The sequence below is a fragment of the Papio anubis genome, chromosome 7 (assembly GCF_008728515.1).
Source record: "Papio anubis isolate 15944 chromosome 7, Panubis1.0, whole genome shotgun sequence".
Classification (NCBI taxonomy): Eukaryota; Metazoa; Chordata; class Mammalia; order Primates; family Cercopithecidae; genus Papio; species Papio anubis.
Window position 1 is genome coordinate 89683411 of NC_044982.1, and position 26543 is coordinate 89709953.

At 37.4% G+C, this 26543-nt stretch overlaps 1 protein-coding gene across 7 annotated transcripts in view; it reads right to left on the reverse strand.

Annotated features, from left to right (window-relative positions):
• LRRC28 (leucine rich repeat containing 28) overlaps positions 1 to 26543 on the reverse strand; it is a 125172-nt gene that overhangs the window by 83730 nt on the left and 14899 nt on the right. For 6 of the 7 annotated variants that reach the window (XR_001904641.3, XM_017960951.2, XM_017960949.2 and 3 more), the window contains exons 3-5: positions 15788 to 15828; positions 5689 to 5726; positions 5029 to 5166 (exon numbers count right to left, since the gene is read on the reverse strand). Coding sequence is in view for 6 of the 7 variants with exons in the window: in XM_017960951.2 (XP_017816440.1) it covers positions 5029 to 5166; positions 5689 to 5726; positions 15788 to 15828 (217 nt within the window). In the remaining variant the exon portion in view is untranslated. Of the gene's footprint in view, positions 1 to 5028; positions 5167 to 5688; positions 5727 to 15787; positions 15829 to 24655; positions 25819 to 26543 lie in introns of those variants that run through there. The other variant, XM_031668306.1, reaches the window with a different exon arrangement.

Sequence of the window (26543 nt, forward strand, 5' to 3'; positions counted from 1 at the left end):
AATGAAATAACATTTTTGCATAAAGAAAAACTGAGATAGTTCATTGCCAGTAGAACTGCACTAAAACAAATACTAAAGGAAGTACTTCAGGTTGAAGAGAAATGACTTGAAGAGAAATGACAGATGGAAACTAAATCTAGAGGAAAAAATGGCCAGGTGCAGTGGCTCACATCTGTAATCTCAGTGCTTTAGAAGGCCAGGATATTGAGATCAGCTCAGGCAACACAGCAAGACTGTGTCTCTTAAGAAAAAAAGAATAGAACGCACAGGAAATAGTGAATATTCAGGAAAAATTTTTAGGTGTTTTATTTTTTGAGACAGAGTTTCGTTCTTGTTGCCCAGGCTGGAATGCAATGGCGTGATCTCAGCTCACCACAACCTCCGCCTCCTGTGTTCAAGCGATTCTCCTGCCTCAGCCTCCGAGTAGCTGGGATTACAGGCATGTGCCACCATGCCTGGTTAATTTTGTATTTTTAGTAGAAATGGAATTTCTCCATGTTAGTCAGGCTGGTCTCAAACTCCCAACCTCAGGTGATCCACCCACCTTGGCCTCCCAAAGTGCTGGGATTACAGGTGTGAGCCACCGTGCCCAGTGTTAGTATTTTAAAGACAACTGACTTGCAAAAATAATATTATCTTAAGGAGTTTATAACATATATTGAAATAAAATATATGACATAGTAGTACAAAAGAAGGAGGGTAAAAGGAAGTATACTGTTGTAAAATATGCACAATAATAAATGTATATAATTTATATGAAATGGTACAATATTCTAAATGTAATAAGTTAAGGGAGCATATTGTGAAGCCTAGAGAAAAGTCAATGGAGGAAATAAAATGGAACACTAAAACACACTCAAGTAATCCAAAAATAGAAAGGAAGCAAAGAGGAACCAAAAACAAATTGTGGAAGTCAGTTGGGAATAAGGAGGACTTAATTCCAATTTGAAAATAGAAACTCCAAAGAGATCATCGCTCTCACCCTAACAACTAAAACAAGCTGAATAAAAACCCATCAGAGACTGAGGACATGGGGAAAACTAAATCAGCTCCAAAGAGTGAGAAGCACATTTTCAAAGAGAAGAGATCCCTGGCTGCTATCATCCCTGACTGAAATAGAGGTGGGAAAAGAAATCTGCCACAGACAATGGTTAAAGAGAAAACAGTCTAACTTTGAAAGCTCTATGTGGACATACCCGTGTAGAACCCAGAGGATCCATAGGTGTAGAAAGACTGTACTATTAATAAATCCCCCTGCTCAACACAGACACACAAACCACTCTGTCCCACCAACCTTCACCAAAAATGAGGGCAAGGAAAGAGAGCAAGAACTGAGATAATTTCCTCAATGTACTCTAGGCTTCCAGCAAGGGAAAACCTGGAGGATAGGTGGTAACAGAAAAGCCAAGAGAAACTTCTCAGAGGCAAGACCCACCGTCACAGAGTACAGGGCGATGATAGTCAACCTTTACAGGCCAAGGATGGAGCAGCAGGATTCAAAGAGTTCTCAAGTCACAGAAAGCCAGAAGCCAAACTGGAGAGCAAAGAGAATTCCTCAGCAACTGAACCTGCTGGCAGCTGGTCTTTAAAGCAGGGAGATATCTCCTATAATTCAAAAAGATTTGGAATAGCCCATAAATACATGAGAAAGTGCTAAATAACATTAGTCAAGAGAGATATGCAAATTAAATAGAATTTTTTTAAAATGCAATACTACTTCACACCCATTATGATGGCTAAACAAACAAATAGACAACACCAAATGTTGGCAAGAATGTGGAGTAACTGCACCTCTCATACATTGCTGAGAGAACAGTGTAAAATGGCATAACCACTTTGAGAACTAATTGGCAAATTTTAAATATTGGATATAAAACTATAAAATTATATTCAAAGGCTTTTCAATGACAACAAAGAAACATGGTAAAATGTTAAGTCTTTTAAGAGAACGTAACATGTGACAAGTCTTGGCATGGACTATGGACTATGGAGAAGGGGCTTATTAAGCAGATATCAACTGGTGCCTACTGTGGTCAAATAGGGACAAGATCACAGTCCCTCACATTTCTTTCCCACATTTAGAATACCCTCCCATAGTATGTCTCCAAACATAATAAAGCATTTAGGGGATGTATGCTTAGCCCCTTACATACTTAAATCATAACATCTGAAATCACCTCATGAGATGTATAAAGTGAATCAAATAATTGGTAAAACTCAGTCCATTGCTACTCATGGTGGCAAGAAAGAATAAAGTCTGTATACATGGCTCAATCAAAAGTTCCTATCCAAAATGTATAACTGTTAATGTATATAATTTTACTCAAAACAAGCAAAAGCAAACACAAATAGAAACAAACCCAGGAAAATAAAATCACAAGTATATGCCTCAAATTTCTTGTGTAACAGGAGAGATATAAATAAATTATATGAAAGTAGTCACAAAACATATAGCCTTCACTGGTTATTAAGAAGCAGTCAATGATATTAGAAGTACATCCTTAACCTCTAAGATATATAATGGAAGGAAATGACCATATTCTACTACATCATGTTTTTATATTACAGGAAAAGACAGAATAATACAACACCCAGAACAATGGTTTATCACAGAATTGTTTTTTGTGGGGGGTTGGGGACAGAGTCTCACTCCGTTGTCCAGGCTGGAGTGCAATACTGCAATCAGAGTTCACTGCAGCCTTGATATCCTGGGCTCAAGAGATTCTCCCACCTCAGCCTCCCAAGTAGCTAGGACTAAGGTGTGTGTCACCATGCACGGCTAATTTTTTTATTATTATTATTGTTGGATTTTAGTAGAGACAAAGCCTCACTATGTTGCCCTGGCTGGTCTCGAACTCCTGGCTTCAAGCGATCCTCTTGCCTCAGCTTCCCAAAGTGGTAGGATTACAGATGTGAACCACCATGTCTGGCAGAATTGTATTTTTTGTATATTCTTTAAATGTATGTAAAAAAAAAGAGTTCATAAATACAGCATTATATTTATGCATTTTGGTTGTATATCTTATATAAGTTTCATATATGAAAATGTTAGAAAAATGTAAAGTATTATCTTTACTGATACATTTTCTAGGCAATCCTCAAAAGAGTATCTCATTTTCTAGGTATCTGAATGTACAAACTTGATGAAAGCTAGAATGATGAAACACCATTGGCCTGATGTATATATAATAAAGGAAAGACCATATTCCTGTATTGTGTCAAAAATTTTTATATTAACTAGAGTTAGAAAAAATAAGACATTCATTATATGAGGGTAAAAAAATATGTTTTATAAAACACAGTCACCGCTGACTGGTGCCAATTTTTTTTTTTTTTTTTTTTTGAGGTGGAGTCTCACTCTGTCACCCAAGCTGGAGTGCAGTGGTGTGATCTCGGTTCACTGCAACCTCTGCCTGCCAGGTTCAAGCAATTCTCCTGCCTCAGCCTCCCAAGTAGCTGAAACTAAAGGCACAACACCACCACACCCGGCTAATTTTTGTATTTTTAGTAGAGATGGGGTTTCACCATGTTAGCCAGGTTGGTCTCGAACTCCTGACCTCAGGTGATCCACCCACCTTGGCCTCCCAAAGTGCTGGGATTACAGGTGTGATCCACTGTGCCCAGCCTGACTGGTGCCATTTTTATATACAGTATTGAATCTATATATTAAGGCCAGAACATAAAGTCTAAAAATCTGTTACTATGTTTTAATTTAGACATTTCTGTACTTGAAAAAACAAAGAAATATCATAGACTTTTTCATTCGTGGGTTTAACATGCATAATTTTTAACATTCTCATGTTACCCTGAAGTTCTATGACAGGTAGTAATTTGTAATTTTGTTTGAGTCACATATTTCACCTAGATACACTAAAAGGCTGGTTGGTATTCTCGAGTTGGTTTTACTCAAAAGAGTAAAAATAATCTCAGACAAATTAACATCTGTATCTTTCTCTGCTCATTCTTGAATACACAGTAACTTTCATATAATACCTGAAGCGTAAGTTTTTTATTTTTTAATTATCATGTTTTTTAATACATGAAATCATATATGAGAGTGGGATTTGCAAATATGTGGATTCACAAAGCAAGGTCTCTGGATGCTCCTCCCAAGCAATCAAAGGGTTTAATGGTGGCTGTCAATAAAATGCAAGATTTTAGTACTGCCTATTTATAAGGTACATTCATAATTTACTTACATGTTCAGCAGGCAGAATAGACAATCCTAAGTCTCACATGTAAATTGTTCTACTAAATTTTAGCATGACTCCTTTTAAAATCAAAGTTAACATACATTAGGTCAGGCGTGGTGGCTCACACCTGTAATCCCAGCGGTTCGGGAGGCCGAGGCAGGTGGATCACTTGAGGTCAGGAGTTTGAGACCAGCCTGGCCAACATGGTGAAACCCTGTCTCTACTAAAAATTCAAAAATTAGCTGGGCATGGGGCCACACGCCTATAGTCCCAGCTACTCGGGAGGCTGAGGCAGGAGAATCGCTTGAACCTGGGAGGCAGAGATTGCAGTGAGTTGAGATTGTGCCACTGCACTCCAGCCTGACGACACAGCGAGACTCCGTCTCAAAAAAAAAAAAAAAAAAAAAAAGTTAATGTACATTAGTTACCTCACTGGAGAATAAGAGAAAACACTGCATGTATTTGACTTTTGGATAGTAAAATGATTATATCATGCAAAGCTCACCTAAATTCTCTTATGTGAAATTCAGAATTGAAGTAGCTCTTTGTACAAATATTTTGCCAGAGCAGTAATTCAAAGGGATATTGGTTGCAATGCACAATTGTAGTAATTGTAGCTATATCTAAAATATAAATGCTACCTTTTTACATTTGCATCACAAAAAAGACTCTTAGTAATATTTCGCCCACATTCCTTAAAGTTTCATCTTCAAACAAATGGACAAATACTTACAAATACATCTACAGCCCATTGCCTAGACATACAGTGAGAAATATGAAGAAATATAGATTTATACTAGACAAGAAACTATTGTGTGCTATAGACTATGATTACCTGGAGGTAGGAATTGCAGTTGGTTATTAGCTAATCGAAGATGACGTAAAGCTCTCAGACGACCAATTTCTGGGCAAACAATTTCTAAGGCATTGTCACTAAGATCCAGACATTGGAGTTTTACAAGAGACCCAATGGCTTCAAAGAGAAAAGGAGAACCAAAATGAATTTGATTCAAGTATTACATCAAATCTGTAATGCAAGTATTCCAAGTTAAAATATTTTACTACTTAATATCCTTGTCTCAGTTGCTCACAAAACAGTAAAAACACGGATCAAACTAAGTTGAAGAAAGTGATAAATACTTCCAACTCAAGAGAAAATATAACTTAAAATACAGCACAAATAAAAACATTAAAACTAAAATAATTCAAGAAATGATACACAGGGCCTTTTTTATCTGACCAGAATTCTTAACTAGATTTATTAAATTTAGAACTTATTATCTACCTAATAGGAATTTATCTAATAATAGTTTACCTAACTATTATAACCATTTTAGACTTATTTATTTAATTATAGTTCTTAACTGGACTTACTAGAAGAAAAAAAGTTTTGAAGCTAAAAAATTAAAGGTGTCTTAAAATTAAAATTTGTTCTATTTATAAAGCAAAGCTTAAATTATATTATCTTCTAACTAAAAATTTTAAGTAAACATACCTTCCGGAACCACAACTATGTTATTTGAGTGCAGGTATCTAGGAAGGAAAAAGAAAAAAAATAGCTATTGTCATTAAGTACTTTTGTCAGATAATCAGTTTATAAAATGCTCACTTAGAAATTTATCAAATATAAATAGGCCACAACTTTCACACCCTACTCTAATGCATCGACATACAATAATGGTTAGCACAGCTAACTAATAATACTTCGAGAATAATCTTTTGTACTAGAATTGCAAATATTAAATCTATTTACTGATTTAGTTATTTTAAAATAAAAGCATACATAATAGATAAACTATAAGGTTTTTTTTAACTTCATAACACAAATTACTAGTTTTTCCAGTTCATTTTATTCAGGCTTTAAAAAATATACTTATTGTGAGAAAAAAATCAACACCTATTGTGTAAAGGAAGATGAACTTTTCATTTCTAAAAAATAACTTCACAAAATAAAGATACTTCTAGCTAGCACGCATACTGAGAACCAACAACGGAGAGATTAAATACTCTTCATTTACAGTGTCTGTAGAACTACTCAACTGTCAACGTACAGAATTTATTTCATGGCAAAAGAAATTTTGTAACAAGAAATCAAATGCTTCTCTTAAAAAATTTTCTTTTTCACAGAGGCTAGAAAGTCTAGGCAAGCCTAAGTAACACTTTTCCCACTACAGTGTCTTGAGCACACTCTGGTGGAGACTTCCTGCAATCAGTAACCAACTATTCAGAGCAAAACAAGTGAATGCTGGAGATCATACAGCAATAATTTAAGAAAATAAATTTATATCATTGATTTAGAGACAACAGAACTAGATTTTAGTAAACTTTACTTTCAAACCTATGGTTTTATTTATTGTACTTTAAAAATAAATCTTATAAAGTACTTTTAAATAGAATTTAAAAGTTTTCTTCTGCATTCTTAAAGTCTAATATTGAATATTAAAATGTCAATAAACACAAAATAAGACAGAAAACACTTTTATGAAGATTATTTTATATTGAATTAAATCCATTTTGTAGAAGGTTAATTAACCTGCTGGGTATAACACAATTTAAATAAGCCCACCATTTACTCTATGATATACTTCAGTCCTTGCTTTCTGTATATGAAATGACTACACATTTTAAAATCAATACTCTTTAAACATTAATTTTAGGAAGGAATACCCAAATCAAAATAGAGAACTGATTTAAAAAAATTTTTTAAACAAAATACTTGCCTCAATTCAAGCTCTACCTATAAAAAGACATTAAAATGTCCAAATCAAAATATGAACTAAAGTACCCATTATTATGATTAGAATTTTTCAAACAGACTTTAAAATATTATCTACATATAATGAAGATGCTGTATGAAATAGTACACAGTGGCTGCCTGTGGATGCTGCTGAAGAAGCATCGTTAAAGTCTCTCCTCCCCCTGCCATCATGTCTAAGTCAGTCTCCTAAAGAGACTGAACAGCTATGGAAGCTCTTCATTGGAGCTCTTCATTGGAGGCGTGAGCTTTGAAACAACCAATGAGAGCCTGAGGAGCCATTCTGAGCAATGGGGAATGCTCATGGACTGTGTGGTCATGAGAGATCCCAACACCAAGCGCGCCGGGGCTTTGGGTTTGTCACTATGCCACTGTGGAGCAGGCGGTTCTGGAAATTTTGATGGTGGTCGTGGAAGTGGTTTTGATGGGAATGACAACTTTGGTCGTGGAAGAAACTTCAGCAGTCATGGTGGGGTTGGTGGCAGCCATGGTGATGGTGGATATGGTGGCAGTGAGGATGGCTACAATGGATTTGATAATGATGGAAGCAATTCTGGAAGTGGTGAAAGAATGATTTTGACAATTACAACAGTCAGTCTTCACATTTTGAACCCATGAAGGGAGGACAATGGTGGCAGAAGCTCTGGCTCCTATGGTGGTAGAGGCCAATACTTGACCAAACCATGAAACCAAAGTGGCTATGCCAGTTCCAGTAGCAGCAGTAGCTATGGCAGTGTCAGAAGATTTTAATTACTGTCAGGAAACAAAGCTTAGTGTGAGAGGAGAGCCAGAGAAGTGACAGGGAAGCTACAGGTTACAACAGTTTTGAGAACTCAGCAAAGCACAGTGGTGGCAGGGCCTAGATGCTATAAAGAAGACATGTTTTAGACAAATACTCATGTATATGGGCAAAAAGCTTGAGGACTGTATTTGTGAATAATTGTATAACAGGCTATTTTAGTTTCTGTTCTGTGGAAAGTGTAAAGCATTCCAACAAAGGGTTTTAATGTAGATTTTTTTTGCACCCATGCTGTTGATTGCTAAATGTAGTAGTGTGATCATGACGCTGAATAAATGTATCTTTAAAAAAATAATACAGAGTGTTGCCAATCCTAACTGCACATTAGAATCACCAGGGGTCTTACTGGTGTCCGAAACCATCCTGTAGCAAGTGAAACACCATCTCAACTCCAATAATCCTGATGTACAACCAATTAAGAACCATTACTGGTAAAGTGGATCAGACAGCGGGCTCTGAAGCCACACTGCTTGCACCTTAATAGCCATGTGACTATGGAGAAATTACTGAACTGCTCTCTCTCCTAATCTATGATGTTGCAGGGACTAAATGAATTAATAAATGTAAAGCTCTTAGAATAGCGCTTGACTCCCAGTAGGATTTAAATGAATGCTCTTGTTATTGTTGTTATTATAGTTATTATGAGTCATTTGTAATCATAGGCTTAGGACTTTCAAATTTAAGTCACTACCTTTTACTTAATTTTGGTAATTTCAGAGTAGTTGAAATGTTGATGTTTCAATGTTCTTATTATGTTCCTCTTCTACTCAAATAATGCAGGAACTCTCATTCATTGTTGGTGGGAATGCCACTTTGGGGTATACACACTTTGGAAAATGGCTTGGCAGTTTTTTTTAACAACATTAAATATAGATGTTTACTTAATAGGAATATTCCAAAGTCAGCTTCTTTGTTTTGACAAATGAACCATGGAATTTTTTTTTTTTTTTTCTTTTTTTGAGATGGAGTCTCCCTCTGTCACCCCAGTTAGAGTGCCATGGCTCGATCTCCGCTTACTGCAACCTCTGCCTCCCTGGCTCAAGTGATTCTCCTGCCTCGGCCTCCTGAGTAGCTGGGATTACAGGTGCTTGCCACCACACTTGGCTAATGTTTTTTGTATTTTTAGTAGAGATGGGGTTTCAGCATGTTGGTCAGGCTGGTCTCAAGCTCCTGACCTCATGATCCGCCCACCTCAGCCTCCCAAAGTGCTAGGATTACAGGCGTGAGCCACCACGCCCGGCCTGTACCATGGAATTCTAAGATGTTAACAACAGGACAAACTGGGTAAGGGGTATACCAGAATGCTCAGTACTATGTTTATAACTTTTCTATAAATATAAAATTGTTCCAAAATAAAAAAGTTATTAAAAAAATTATTTTAGGTTGGGTGCAATGGCTCCCACCTGTAATCCCAGCACTTTGGGAGGCCAAAGCAGGTGGATCACCTGAGGTCAGGAGTGCAAGACCAGCCTGACCAACATGGAGAAACTCGTCTCTACTAAAGCTACAAAAATTAGCTGGGCGTGGTGGCACATGCCTGTACTCCCAGCTACTCGGGAGGCTGAGGCAGGAGAATCTCTTGAACCCAGGAGGCGGAGGTTCCAGTGAGCTGAGATTGTGCCACTGTACTCCAGCCTGGCCAACAAGAGCAAAACTCCATCTCAAAAATAAATAAATAAATAAATAAAATTTAATTACAGAAACAGGACTTCTACTTTCAGTCAGGATGAATAACAGCAATGGAGTAAACAGGATTTACCCAACTGTTATAAACAAGAAAACCGGATGAAATACAGTCACGTGCCACTTAATGACTGGGATATGTTCTAAGAAATGTGTTATTAGGTGATTTCCTTGTTATGCAAACATCATAGGTGTTCTTGTTTTATTTTATTTTATTTTATTTTATTTTTATTTTATTTGAGATGGAGTCTCGCTCTGTCGCCCAGGCTGGAGTGCAGTGGCGCAATCTCAGCTCACTGCAAGCTCCGCCTCCCAGGTTCACGCCATTCTCCTGCCTCAGCCTCCCGAGTAGTTGGGACTACAGGCGCCTGCCACCACGCCCGGCTAACTTTTTGTATTTTTAACAGAGACGGGTTTTCACCTTGTTAGCCAGGATGGTCTTGATCTCCTGACCTCATGATCTGCCCACCTCGGCCTACCAAAGTACTGGGATTACAGGCGTGAGCCACCATGCCCAGCCCATAGGGTGTTCTTATACAAACCTAGATGGTAGAGCCTACCACACGCCTAGGTTGTAAGGTGTAGTTGCTCTTAGGCTACAAATCTGGACAGTATGTTATTGTACTGAATACTGCAGACAACTGTAACACCATCAGACAACTGATACACAATGTATTTGTATATCTAAACACATGTAAACATAGAAAAGGTACAGTATAGAAGTATAGAAAAGGTACAGTAAAAACACAGTATTATAATCTTATGGGACCACCATTACATATGTGGCCTGTCGTTGACCAAAACATCATTATGCTGTGCATGACCTTACATGAAACAATTATTTTCAGATATTAACAAAGGCAACTAGGACTACATTCCCTACAAGAAAGGAAGTAAGCCATACAATCTCCCTAGCTTTCTTCCTAGAGGCAAATTCTGGACTGTAGAACAGGAAGGAGAGCCCAAACAAAGTACAGAAGTCTCACTGAGTTATGGAGACACTTATCAGAGTTCAGGGGACACATATTAGAGTTCAGGAACCTGAGGCAACTGGAAGTTGTGGGGTAAAGTTCTGAAGAAGAGAGAGCCGCTGAAAAGCTCACACAGGGTTGAGAGACATTCAAGTTCTGAGCAAGTGTGCCAAATCCTTGTTGATCATTTGAGGTATTCAAGAAAGACTCTGGAAAGCTCATGCTTCAGTAATAAGGCTAACCTACCCACCTGTCCTAACAAAGTATAAAAATAAGACATAAAAGGATCAAAATAAACTGCAAATAGCTACATGCCAGAAAAAAGGAGACAATAAAATTTAGACTCTCAAAAATGCAAACTTTATAAGGTCCATCATCCAATCAAAAAGTATTAGACATTCCAAGAATCAGGAAAATATGACCCATAACCAGGAGAAAAACCAGTCACTACAAATAAAACCAGTATGACACAGATGATAGAATTAGCAAACAGGACATTAAAATAGCTATAACAACTATATTCAACTATTTAAATGAAAATATGAACATTGTAAGAACTGTAAGATATAAAGAAGCATAAATAGAACTTCCAGATATCATAAATACAATAACAGGCTGGGCACAGTGACACTCCTATAATCCCAGAGCTTTGGGTGGCTGAGGCAGGAGGATCACTTGAGACCAGGAGTTTGAAGTTACAGTGAGCCACGATTGCATCACTACACTCCAGTGTGACTCCTGGGTGACAATGTAAGACCTTGTCTCAAAAACACAAACAGAAAGCCAGCCTGGGCAACATAGCAAGACCCCATGTTTATGAAAAAATTTAAAATGTAGCTGGGCATGGTGGTGCATGCCTGTACTTCTAGCTACTTGGGAGGCTGAGATGGGAGGATCCCTTGAGCCCAGGAGTTCAAGGCTGCAATGAGCTAGGATAGAGTCACTGCACTCCAGCCTGGGTGACAGAGTAAGACCGTGTCTCTTAAAAAAAAAAAAAAATACAATAACCAAAGAGAAAACTTCACTGAGTGGGATTAGTATAGTACATTAGACACTGAAGAAGAAAATATTACTGACTCTTAACTAGAATATACAATTTGTCCAAACTGAAGCACATAGGGAATAAAAGTTTCAAAAGGAAATGAAGAGTCTTTGTGACTACAGGACAGTATTAAACAGTCTAACAAACATGTAAGAGTTCCACAAGCAGGGGCCAGGAACAGGGTATATAAATAAGTCTCTGAAGAAACAATGTCAAAATTTTCCAAATTTGATAAAAACTGTGAAGACACAACCCCAAGATGCCCCATGAACCTCAAAGGTAAGAAAGAAGAAAACCACAACAAGATACATCTAAATCAAATCCCTTAAAACCCTTCAAAGTAGCCCAAGGGAGAAAAAGACACATTACACACAAAGAAACAAATGTAACAACTGTAGATGTTTCTTCAGAAACTATGCACACCAGGGAATAATGAATATCATGAAAGGGCTGATAGGAAAATAAAATGGTCACTAAGAATTCTAATCCCAGAAAAAAAATTTTTAAATATAGGTGACAAATGTACAATTAAAAAACTGTAAGACTTTGGGGGGTGGGTGGGGAAAGGAGAAAGTCTTTGGGACGTAGGGCTAGACAGAGAGTTTTTAGATGTGCCATCAAAAGCAGGACACATAAAAGCAAAAAATGATAAACTGGACCTCATCGAAATGTAAAACTTTTGTTCTGCAAAAGAACATAAAGAGGATGAAAACACAAGCTATCCACTGGGAGACAATATTTGTAAACAACATATAAAACAGAAAACTAGTTTACGAAGAACTCTTAAAACTCATAAATTAAAAAAAAATACAATCAGAAGATGAGCAATAGACATGGACAGACATTTCACCAAAAGAAAGATGCCAATGACAAATAAGTCTACAAAAAGATGTTCAATATCATTAGTCATTATAGAAATACAAATGAAAATTCCAATGTAATAAAAACCACACATCTATCAAAATGACTAAAATAACAAAGACAACATCAAATGCTGGTAAGATGTGCAGACACTGGAACAATCATACATTGCCAGGAGAAATGTAAAATGGGACAGCTAATCTGGTAAATTGGCAGTTTTTTTACAAAACTAAAAATTTAGAGCAAAAGTGGTAGAGTAAGAACCTCCAAAAATTCCCTTCCATAAAAACAATGAGAAACTGTCAGAAATGTCTAAATGCTACATGTTGAGAACTCTGGAAATGAACCTAAGGCTTACAGTAATATAGGGAGAATTTATTCAAGAAAAAAATGACTGAATATCAGTAAGAACAGTGGGTTGTAGGCTTCATGGTATTTTCACTTGCTCTAGTCCAAACTCCACTCTCCTGCTCTGCAGAAGACTGAAAAACCAACAGCCCACAATCAAGGAGAAAAGCAGTAGCAAGGGGTAGGACCACATTAGAGTGCCTTAAAAGCTTCCTTCTCAGAGAACTGTCAAAGATTCGTCTCATGGTTCCCTGGAAGACCCACTCGCAAGGCTGTCTTTATTCCATCTGACTACGAGATTGCCCAGTGCAAAAACCGTTGTAAACTGAAACAAATTACAGGCAATTGTTTAACTTCACAGCTGCCTGAAACAGTTGTAACAAACAACTGACAAACCAGAAACTGTAAAAGGAAAAGCTTTCAAAATGTGGAAACATCACAAATGTCTATCAACTGATGAACAGATAAACAAACCGTCATGTATCTACTCAATGGAATATTATTCAGCCATAAAAAGGAATGAATTCTGATACCTGCTACAACATGAATAAACCTTGAAAACATTATGCTGTGTTAATGCAGCCAGATACAAAAGGCCACATATTGTTTCATTCCACTAATATAAGACATCCAGAAAAAGGTATATCCATAGAGGCAGAAAGTAGATTAGTGATTACCAGGGATTGGGAGAAAGTGTATACTCTCTCTTGCTCTTTGGCTTGCTTGCTCTGATGGAAGCCAGTTGCTATGTTGTAAACTATCCTATAGAAAGGCCAAATGGCAAGGAACTGAGAGAGGTGCTCTAGCCAACAGCAAGCAAGAAACAGAGTCCTTCAGTTCAACAGCCTACAAGGAATTGAACCTGACAACAACCACATGAATGAACATAGAAGAAGGTCCTTCTTCAGTTAAGTCTTCAGATGAGACTGCAGTCCTGGCCAACAACCTTGACTGCAGCTTTGTAAGAGACCTGGAGGCAAAGGCACCCAGCTAAGTCAGGCCCAGATTCTGGGGCCTCAGAAAATATAAGATATTGAATGTTTAAATCACTACATTTGGGAGTAAGTTGTTAAGCAGCAATAGATAATTAATAAAGATGAATATTTGCTTAAAACAATAGATTACAGATACTTTAACTGTAAAGTCAGCATCTTTCTTAATGGGGAAAACCCTAGAAGCATTCCCAGCAAGGTCAGAAAGAAGATAAGAGGCCAGGCACAGGGGCTCATGCCTGTAATCCCAGCACTTTGGGAGGCTGAGGCGGGTGGATCACAAGGTCAGGAGTTTGAGACTAGCCTGGCCAAGATGATGAAACCCTGTCTCCACTAAAAATACAAAAACTAGCCAGGCGTGGTGGTGGACACCTGTAATCCCAGCTACTTGGGAGGCTGAGGCAGGAGAATTGCCTGAACCCGGGAGGCAGAGGTTGCAGTGGGCCGAGATCGTGCCACTGCATTGCAGCTTGGGCGACAAGAGTGAAATTCGGTCTTAAATTTTTTGTTTTTTTTTTTAAAGAAAGAAGACGAGGATGTCCACTATCTCCAGGACACTTTCACATTGTATGGAGGAACTAGCCAATGCAATAAGACTAGAGAAAGTAATTAAAGGGATAACAGTTGGAAAAGAAGAAGTAACACCATCTGTATTTTCCAACGTAAGAGTACATCTAGAAAACTTTATAGAGAATCTATCATGAAAACTAATTGAAACAATAAAGATTTCAGCAAGATACCAGGATATAAAGTTAACATGCAAAAATCAATATTGTTCATATATACAAAACATAACCAGTTAGAAGATATAACACATGACAAAATTCATTTACAATAGTAAAAAAAAAAAGATTAAATACTTAGTAACAGACTTTAGAAATTTTCAAAACCTGTTTTAAATAAAACTATAAAGTACCTAAAGGACACAAAAGTAAACTAAAAAGATGGAAAGACAGCCTTGTTCCTAGAAATACATACTTACGTATTTAGAGGAAAAGAAAAAACCATGATGTGCATAACTATCAGAAACTTCAGAAAATAATACACATATACACACATACAAAAGGATGAAACCAAAAACTTGATAAAGCAAGTTTTGCGGTCAAACACCATCAAAAATGTTTAAATCAATGTAATCAAGAGGAAATAATCCAGTGAATTCAGACATCTACTTTTAAAAGGCATTATTTTTGAAAACTTACATAATTTAAACATAAGCTGTGTATTAAATTATAATGAATATTACTTTCCTTAGGTATGATAATGACATTATGTCTATAATTTACTTTCAAATCATTCAGCTTCTGGGGGGCAGAGGGGTAGGAGACAGATAGAAAAGGGAAAGAGAAAGCAAATGTGGCAAAATGTCAAAATTGGTTAAATTTAGGTGAAGGGTATACGGGTGTTCTTTCTATGTTTTCAACTTTCTTGTTAGTTTGAAATTTTTCAAAATAAAAGGATGGGACAAAGGACATGACAGAAAAGATGGCAGGTGTAAGGCTAGATTTCCTTCCTTGACCTCTTGAAAATCGTGCCAAACAACAGAGAGTACAAGAAATAGCAATGCAAACCCTCCTGCAAAAAATCAGGAGGCAGCTAGACAGAGAGGGAAATGTAAGATATCTAAATTTATCTTCCTTAGTGGTAAGTTAACAGACAATTAACACGGGCGCATTAAAAAAACAATGGTGTAAACATAGTATTTAGCACTTGGAGGTAATCATAAAAAGAACTAAAACAAATGAAGCGTGGAGGATGCATGAAAAGAGACTTTTACTTATATTTTACGCTATCTGTTTATATGAAGTATCACATGTAGTAGTAGTAATAACAATAATAGAGTTTCCCAATTACATGGACTATCCACAAAGATTCTGTGACAGAAGACACTGTACCCAGAGAAAAGGCATTTCTCATCATCTTCACTACCTTGAAGTGAAATATTTAAAATACAATTGTAAATGGTTAAATACTTTAAAATACTATCGGGTTTAGTAGAATCACAGGTCTACCTACATGAGTACCATGATCATGATACCAAAAAATAACAAATTAATACATTAAGATGACATATCCTATTATTTCAAATAATTTAGAATTATGTTCATTCTTGTTTTTAAAAAATTTGAATAAACAGACTCACAGTTCCACAAGGTTTGGAAGCTTCTGAGCAAGGTTTTCTGGCTGAAAATTAAAAACTCAGAATTAAATTTTATTTTTGAAAAATGTCGAAACATTTCTAATTTATTTAAATACAAAGTACTACCTTTTTGAGGGGTGTAAATTTTGAGAAAATGTGAAAATAATTAATCAGCAGGTCTGGGTTCTATTCTTACAGAGACCATACTACAATTTAAATTTATAAATTCGAACAATAAAAAGCAATGTCTCTTAGAGCAGTGGTCCCCAACATTTTTGTCTCCAGGGACTGGTTTCCTGGAAGACCAATTTTCCAGATAAGGTTGTGGGGGTGGTGTGGGGATGATTCAAGCGCATTACGTTTATTTTGCATTTTATTTCTATTATTATTGCATTGTAATACATAATGAAGTAATTATAGAACTCACCATAATGAAGAATCAGTGGGAGCTCTAAGCTTGTTTTCCTGCAACTAGACGGTCCCATCTGGGGGTGATGGGAGACTGTGACAGATCGTCAGGCATTAGATTCTCATAACAAGTGCGCAACCTAGATCCCTCACGTGTGCAGTTCACAATAGGGTTTCTGCTATGAGAATCTAATGCTGCTGCTGATAGGACAAGAGATGGCATTCAGTCGGTAATGCAAGTGACAGGGAGTGGCTGTAAATACAGATGAAGCTTTGCTCGCTTGCCTGCCACTCACCTCCTGCTGCGCGGCCCCAGTCCTAACAGGTACCAGGTCCACAGCCCAGGAATTGGGGACCCCTGCCTTAGAGAAACCACAAACCTCATAATCCATGGTCATGGAAGAAACGAAAATGTGCTTCACAGACACAGACAGAGGGAAGAACCAGAAACTGAAGTGACACAACCGGAAGCTGAGGAACACTGAAGGTTGCTGGCAACTCCCAGCAAGGAGAAACGCAAAGAGCACATGCTCCCTCAGAGCCCTGAGAAGGAACCAATCTGAAAAGGAACCATTTCGGACCACACCTTGATTGCGGAATTCTTGTCTCAAGAACTGTCAGAGAATACATTTTTGTTGTTTCAAGTCACCCAGTTTTTGATAATTTGTCACGGCAGCCCTAAAAAACTAATATATCCTCCAAATTCCCAAATCATGCTCCTCAAGAGAAAATAAGGGAAATCTGCAGGGCCCCCAGGTACAAGACCCGACTAAGCTCCAAATGAACAGGGAAAGCTGGAGCTCATGTGGTCCAAGGGAGTGTCAGACCTGGCCATAGGTCTGGAGATCAGAGTAGAGGTGTGATGTGGGAGGGACAGGAAATTGGCCATTGGCAGAAGAGAGAAAGGCAGACAAACCTAGGTCCCTTACCCAGAAAAAGTCAGAGTCCTGAAAGGGCTGGCCTTTCCATGAAAAGAATCCTAGAACAATTCTACTCACAGACTGAAAGCAGGCTTCTCTCTGCTGGAGGTACTGGGTAGGGGAGAAAGCCTCCTGTAAATAACTGAAAGCCAGTCTGCATACACATACACACACACACACAGATATATGCATATATACACATATAATCTCTCTCTCTCTCTCTCTCTCTCTCACACACACACACACACACACACAGGGGGTTCAAATTTACACAAACGAAAAGAAAGAGTCGAAAGGCTGAAGGAGCACACTGAGTCAGAACTAATTTTTTTCATCTACATTCAAGCATACTATAGGGTAAACTGTGTATCAGTAATAACGAATCAAGAATGGCTTTTTAGAAGACATTAGGTCTGACCCGAGTTCCAAAAGACATAAATTATAACAGGCTGACATGGAATGGAGAGGAGGGTAGTTCTGTATAGCTTTCTAGGCACAAGAAGCAACATACGAAAAGCCAAAAGAAAACAAGGTACAACGGGGAAACTGTAAATACAATCTATTCTGCCATAACTACATAACAGCACTCCTGAAGAAATCTTACATTTTCAAAAATGTTAGAAAAACAATCATGTCAATAGAAAAACTAATGTGTTAAGGACTAGAAAGTTGACTATTTTAAATAACCAAGAAATTTTTCATAGAGAAACTTGGATTTTTAACAATGAGCATGTGTCTTTTATAATTGAAAAAAATTAAAATTGAATTTTAAGATCTGCTGTGTGCAGATTACACACAATTATAATCAATTGTATACAATTTGAGATCTAAACATTCACTAGGACAAGTGACATTAGTTTGGTATGTCTGGGCCATTGGGTATGAAGATGTATGATTTTACAGAGAATGGCAAGGAACAGATCACTAAGGGCTTATATTTTATACTAAGGAATAGCTTTTTAAAAATCCTGAACACAATGGATTATCACTGGTTTATTTTAAACCAGAAAATGTCATTATTAATGTCATACTGGCACACTGATGTATTTAAATAGTTAGCAACAGTATCCCAAACTGTTTATATATACATATCCTTCCCTTTTGTGATAACCAAGTATCACTGAGTATGAATATTGTTAAGAAATCAAGGAAGCATTTTCGAGTACCCACTCTTATCAGTACCATTTGTATTTCATTTTGAAATGCTGAAAGCTGTGATTCTTTTTGCCCCATGTTTCTATACTGATATATGCAACAAGGTCCTTCAAAACTAGTCATTTCTCAGATGTTCCTTGTGGATCCGTCTAAATCCCTGGTGTGTTTTGTTTTTATTATCAGTATCTCCCTTGAGACTATACACTTCTGTTTACGGGCATACATACAAAGCATCCTAGAAAAATTAGGGAACCAGTGGGTGGAGGGCCTTCATTATAGCTGTTCCTATAAAAAGGAAAGATTTGTCCAAAAAGAAATGCTGTTTGACTGTTAGACCTTCAACTAGTTTCATCTGCTAATATCAATACTTTATCTGGCTAATTCACACACTCCACGGCCATTCTTTCTGCATGTCTACTTGGCTCCATCAAATAGCATTCTAATCTTTCCATGACAAACTAGTTAGTTCTTTTGAGCTGTAGCTCTACACACAATTAAGCACTGAAATAATGCTTTTGCTGCCAATAGAGCATCTCTATGTCTTTATTAACAAGTAGGTACATTGTGTTTTTATTTGAAAATAAGCACATTCACTTTGAGAAAATTGCAGTTCATTAGAATAATGCCTTAAAACACACAGACATTTAGGAATAGATGCCCCAAACTCCTGGCAAATAATCAGCCCTTGCACAGGCTGTGACTGACACCTACTGGTGTTCCATAATATCACTCTCTGTTTTCTAATGCCGTATTTTTAGCAATGTAGCTGACAAATGCTATACGTTTTAATTTTTATACTTCTATAATTTAGATACAGCATGTAAGAGACTAGACAACTAGAAATTAATGTCAGAATTTTTGTTACTTTGTGGGTAACCAAGCTCTAATGTTGGATTATGGAAGTCACACAAACTAGTGTATCCTAATCCATAGGATTTACAAGCTATGAAGTGTTTTAATGTTTTTAAATTTAAAATCCTGATAAAAGCAATAGTCTTAAAGTGCTTCTCAAATCTATTACTATTATTGCCTTCTTGTTTCACTATTTGAAACAGAAAAGTTTATCAAATGAATATAACATGTACTCAAATACATCCTACTAAATTACCTAGAAATTGTTTTTCTAAATCAAGCCAAGGATTCTCTTCATTAAATCCCATTTACATTATTATCTAGCTAAACAACTTTTCTTTACAATAATGAAAAAGTAAACTTCAGCAAGCGCAGTTAGTATAAAACTTACCCCAAATTCTGAATCAATAATGCTTTACCATATCCTTTTAGACTCCACTTAAATGGGAATGTTTTAAAATTTTTAAACTTGGAACAAATACGTCAAATATTTTGCAAACACCATCATGTTCAGTGATATCTTCTGGTGGGCACTGTGCATTACCTACTTTCTTTCCTTCTCTTTCCGAACACCTGCTAGGACTGCACATCTTTCATCAAGCTGGCCACGGCTAGGTAACTTGCTTGGTCAGTGAAATTAAGCCAAAGTGGAAGCCTTGACAAGATTGAGCACAAAAGACCTCACCCCTTCCACAGAGACCGCCACATGCTGGACGTTTTGTCAGCTTCATTCCTGAGCAGAGGCTCAGTGTAGACAAGAAATATGTGTGCTGTTATAAGCCACTAGGACTCAGGGTTCGGAAAAACCTGCTCCATGCTGGCTTCTAACAACACATTTCAAAGAAGTCACAGATTAAATGTATTTCAGTTCTTATAGAAGTTATAAAAAGTAGAAGAAAGCAGAATGAATTTGGACCACTATCTCATACCATATACAAAAATTAACTCAAAATGGATCAGCAACTTAAATTTAAGAGCTAAAACCAAACTTCACAGAAGAAAACATAAGAGTAAATCTCCATAATCTTAGATTTGGCAATGAATTGATAGCTATTACATCAAAAGCATGAGCAGCAATAGATACAATAGACACACTGGCCGGGTGCAGTGGCTCATGCCTATAATCTCAGCATTTCGGGAGGCCAAGGTGGGTGGATCATTTGAAATCAAGAGTTCGAGACCAGCCTGACCAACCTGGTCAAACGTCATCTCTACTAAAAATACAAAAAAAATAGGTGGGCATGGTGGCATGTGCCTATAGTACCAGCTACTCCAGAGGTTGAGGCAAGAGAATCCCTTGGACCCAGGAGGGGGAGGTTACAGTGAGCTGAGATTGTGCCACTGCACTCCAGCTTGGGCGACAGAGTGAGACTCCGCCTCAAAATAAATAAATGAAAAAACAGGGCTGGATGCGGCAGCTTACGCCTGTAATCCCAGCACTTTGAGAGGCTGAGCCAGGTGGATCACGAGGTCAAGGGATGGAGACCATCCTGGCCAACATGGTGAAACCCCATGCCTACTAAAAATATAAAAATTAGCTAGGCATGGTGGCACGCACCTGTAGTCCCAGGTGTTCAGGAGGCTGAGGCAGGAGAATTGCTTGAACCCAGGAGGCAGAGGTTGCAGTGAGCCGAGATGGCGCCACTGCACTCCAGCCTGGCAACAGAGTGAGACTCCATCTCAAAAAAAAAAAAAAAAAAAAAAAGATACAGTGGATGTCATCAAAACATAAAAACTTGTGTGCATTACAGGACATTACAAGAAAGTAAAAAACACAACCTATAGAATGGGAGAAAATACTTACAAATCATGTATCTGGTAAGGGTCTAGCATTCAGACTATAAAAAGAACCCTTACAATTCAATAACAAAATGACAACTCAATTAAAAAATGGGCAAAGGATCTGAATAGACATTTCACCCAAGAAGATATGCAAATGGCCAACGAGCACATGTAAAGATGCTAGCATTAGGGAAATGCAAATCAAAACTACAATGAGGTGACACTTCATACCCACTAAGACAGCTGTAACACTAACAGAAAAAGGAAAATAACAAGTGTCGGCAAGGATGTGGAGAAACTGGAACCATTGTGCATTGCTGGCGGTAATGTAAAATGGCTCAGTCACTGTGGAAAAGTTTGGTGGTTCCTCAAAAAATTAAGCATAAAATTATCATACGATCCTGAAATTCCTCTCTTATTTATATACCCAAACGAACTGAAAACAGGTCCTTTAACATGTACATTCACGTTCATAACAGCACTACTCACAATAGCTAAAAGGTGGAAATAGCCCAAATGTCCGTCAGTAGATGAATGGGTAAACAAATGGTGGTATAGCCATACAATGGGATCCTACTGAACCACAAAAAAAAAAAAAAAAAAAATAATGAAGTACAGACTTATGCTAAAACTTGGATAAACCTTGGAAACATTTTGCTAAATTAAAGAAGCCAGATACACAAAGTTTCATATTTTGTGATCCCATTTATATAAAATATCTAGAGTTAACCCAGAGAGAAAACAGATTGCTGGTTACTAGGGCTGGGTGTGGGAGCTGAGGGTGGGGGCGAGGGAATGGGGAGAAACTGCTTAATGGGTGAGGGGTTTTACTCTGGAGTGAATGAAATGTTTGGAACTAGACAGAAGCGGCTGCATACACGGTGAATGTACTGAATCCTACTGTTCATTTCAACAGGATTAATTTTATGTTATGTCCGTTTCACCCCAATAAATTAGTTTTCATTTTTAAAAAGCTAATGAAGTTTTGGTACTGAAGGAATAAAAAGTACTTCATTCACAAACTACCACAACACACTTAACAAACTTTTTAGTTGGATCAATAATTTGATGTCACTGCTTCCAAGCAGGTACACGGCATGAGTTAAATACCACGTGTCCAGATTTTTTAAAACTGTGGTAGACCTCTTTTCAACTTGCCCATTCCTTCTCCAGTATTTCCCTCCATTTGTATATATGTCATAGAGCAATATTTATCAACAGAGGAATCGGAAACCCTAGCAGGCTAATGGTACAGAATGAGGGAACCAGCATTCTTTCTTCTTCCGCAGTAGCATAAACGCCTTCAGGGTCCTAGTTACCATTACCTTTGTCTCTTGGCTCACTTCATAATTATTACTCACTTTCCTTTGTTTCTCTCTCTGCCACGATGGAAACATTCTCCATCTGTGCTGTCCAATATGGCAGACACTAGCCACATGTGGCTATGAAGCAATTAAAATGTGGTTATGTGATGGAGGAACTGAAGTTTTAATATTATTTCACTTTAATTTAAATGTTAATGCCAGGCATGGTGGCTCATGTCTGTAATCCTAACACTTTGGGAGGCTGAGGGAGGTGGATCACCTGAGGTCAGGAGTTCAAGACCAGCCTGGCCAACATGGTGAAACCCCGTCTCTACTAAAAACACAAAAATTAGCCAGGCGTGGTGGTGGGTGCCTGTAATCTCAGCTACTCGGGAGGCTGAGGCAGGGGAATCACTTGAACCGGGGAGGCAGAGATGAGCTGAGTTCGTGCCACTGTACTTCAGCCTGGGTGAAACACTGTCTCCAAAAAAAAAAAAAAGTTAATAGCACATGTGGCTGGTAAAGTGTGCAGAATTCATACCTTTATATTCACTACTGATTTTTCACTTAAACTCAGCTCTTTCAAATATAAAACATAAAGAATAACTACTTAACTGTATGAATGATAAATGTTTTAGATTATTTTTCTTAGAAATAAATGAAAGTATTTACTTAGCATTTATAGAGATTACAATTGTCATCTTAAGAAATGTAAATGAAAATATTTTAAGTACCTTCAAAACTGCAAATGTTTTCTGGCAAAAAACATAAAACAAACATCGAGACTGATATTTTTAACTTAGCAAAAACTTAACAGAATGAGCTCAAAATAAAAAAACACTATACATCTAGTACATTTACAAGAATAAAATGTTTCTGAATTTGATAGAAATTTGATTGCCAAGAAGAGATTTTTCAAAAGAAAAAACAGGCATCAAAAATTGCTGAAATGCCTCTTGAAGTATTTATCTTAAAAATACTTGTTAAAACTGGAAGTTATATAAATGTCAGAAACAAGGGTTGGAGGTTACAAGCATGAAGAGTCTTATCTAGCTTTTTATTTTTTAAAAATCCTATTTAATAAATATGCCATAAGTATGACTTTATAAATGAAATTTTCAAAGCAATATAAAATACACACAAAAATAGAATACCAAACACATTCCCATTAAGCCAGATCAATGATTTAAGATTACGCATAGCTTGAACAATTCTGTAAGTTTATGACATAACTGTTTGGTTTGGGGGCGTGGGGTGGGGAGCATGTTCCAAGATCAGTGTACAAGTGCCTTACTTACATAACATATGTATTTGTTGACTGATTCGATGGGACTAACATTTAGACACTGGCGTCTCACTTCTAGTACACAGGTGCCTCATTATAGTGAATGCCTGAAAAATGAATTTAAACTTGTGGAAACATACATATACCAATGGTTTTGAGTCTTTTGCTTGCAAATAACACCCTTCAAGTATACAAGAAAATGGTCTATTCTAAGGAAAAGACCCCTAGCCCTGCCACCTCTTTCTTTTTTTTTTTTTTTTTTTTTTTTTGAGACGGAGTCTTGCTCTGTCGCCCAGGCTGGAGTGCAGTGGCCTGATCTCAGCTCACTGCAAGCTCCGCCTCCCAGGTCTACGCCATTCTCCTACCACCTCTTTCTAAACTGTCCCCCTCCTAACTCCCTAGGCAGAAACTACAAATTACAGGGTACATGCTAAGTCAGGTTCCCTATATTTTATTTAAAAAGCAAAGAATGATACATGTTTTAAAAATATTTCTAGCAAGCTAGACTTTTATTCACAGGAAAACTCAGACACAGGCTTTACAAAAATTAACTGGGAAAATTCACTTAACATGCAGCACTTCATTTCTACACAGTGGATAAACGTGGTTAAATTTTAACGGCATGGTGGTGCTAGACTAGGAAGAGGTTATCAATAAATATCTACAGAATTAAAATGAAGCAAAACTAACTGGACCACAAATTAGGAGACCTTATTTTTGCACTGAAAAGCCATAAAAGTGACTTTAGAACCAACCATTATCCTTTTCCTACTTTCTTCAGAAAGAAAAAATATCCACATTATCAATAAAGCTTATAGCTTTAAAATCCTATGACTCCATAAATAGAGTTATGGAACAGACATTCATTTTCCTGAAAAATGAAAGTCTTTATGACATATGAGAGGCTTGAGTTTCTTAATTATTTGACAAGGAGTCACTGTTCCACATTACTGACAAGGAAGTGGTAACAATGACAGAAAAGCTTCTAAATCTGAAAATTCAATAGGAAAATAAGTTGTTGTAACAAAACTTAATTTTCAGGCACATGTGTATTATGAAGACAGGATAAATGTAATGGCTGTCTTCCAGAACAGTACCACATATTACATACAAACACTAAAACACTAACAGACCATCAGAATGCTTTACTATTTAATATACTCACATATTTCCACATAGTCAATTTAAGAAACAGAGATGCTTTTATACAGAGCCAGCTCAAGAACAGTGCAATCATGGCGATTATGGAGGTCCTGCATCCTAGCAGCAGTTCAAGCTGCAAGGATCCAACAGACCGGAGAAAAACAGGAAGTCCTTGCTCTGGAATTCAAAATGAACCAAACCAACAACAAAACTTAATTCCCGCTCCCTGTTTCTGCTACCGCACTTGGCTGTATGATGCTTTTTTAGCCCATCTCCTTAGCTTACTGTTTTTTCCCTTACGGTGTTCTGATCCTTATTTGATCCAGATCCTACTATTACCAAATTCAAGTGGGGGGATGGCAGATATAGTTGTGTGACTTTCCTAGCCATCAACCTCTCTCACTCTCATCTAGCCACCGGCTAAGAGAGTCATCTATGTCAATATGGCATAAACATACGCATCACTGTAAATCAAAATATTTAGACTCACTGATTAGAAAGCTTGATAAAACCTTAGTGGTACTGTATTCTAACCATCTTATTTTAACTGACTCTGAACTATAAAAATAAATATTTACTGAAACTAATATAAACCAAACTTACTAGTAGGGCTTTCCCTTTTCCTATAAACACTTAAGTAAGGCTCTGTTTCTTTCAGACTCCACCCCTACCCTCACACTCTCCACCCATCTACAACTGTAATCACTATCAGTTTGATGTACTTTCTATGCCTTAGTTTACTTGTCTATAAAATAAAGATAATAGTGCCTACATCATAGAATTGTCCCGAGGATTAAATAACACATGCCATTTGCTTAAAACTGAGCACTTGGTACAGACTCAAACAGTGCTAGCTGCTATCAGATTTTAACTAATCCAATATTGATGAATATTGAGGTTTTAACAATTTTTCATCATATTCAATCCTGTGATGAACATTCTTGTTCACCAGACTTTTCTATTGGGTAGATTCTTACAAGTGAAAATGCCGATTCAAACACATATTCATGTACAGTTTTGCTAGATATGGCCCAACCACCCAACAAAAACATTAATTTCCATTAAGAGTATGTGACAGTATCTTCTCCCAACTGTACCCAACACTGGGTATTAATTATCCTTAACACTAGGTGTTAATCTTTTTTTTTTTTTTTCTTTTTTTTGAGACAAGGTCTCACTGTGTTGCCCAGGCTGGTTTCAAACTCCTTGGCCCTTATTGCATGGATTCTCCTCCCATCTCAGCATTGTATCCTCTAATGCCTATTAGGTGTTAATCTTTGCCAATCTGATAGGTAAAAATGATTAGTGTTTTATCACTCTTAAGCTGAGCACCTTTTTTTTTTTTTTTTTTTGAGACAGTCTCGGCTTGCTCCAGGCTGGGATGCAGTGGTCATCTCGCAGCTCACTGCAGTCCTGGTTTCACTTCTATTCTCTGTCCTGCCGCCCTGGCTGGGAGGCCACCACGCCTCAGCTGTTTTTAGGAGTTTTAGTGAGACGGGTTTCACCAGCTAGGATGGTCACATCTCCTGACCTCGTGATCCGCCCGTCTCGACCTCCCAAAGTGCTTGAGTCACCGCGCCCGGCCAAGTTGTGCATCTTTTTATGTGTTTTTGCTATCTGTATTCTTTTTTCATTTGCCTGTTCATATTTGAAGCAGAAAGTCAGGAATGTCTTTCTCCTGGGCTAATAGGAAAGAAAAAACATCTGTGCCTCATTTCCCAGCCCAATTCAGGAATACGATTGACAGACCTCTCTTTCCTTCACTTGGCGGAATATAATTTTTAAGTTAAATTATCTCTTGTTGCATAAATTAACTGCTTAATCAGGATCCATCTACTCCTGTTGCTTAGCTATAAGCCAAACTCTCTCTTTCATTAAAATTTGGATAGCTCTGGCTGGGCGCGGCGGCT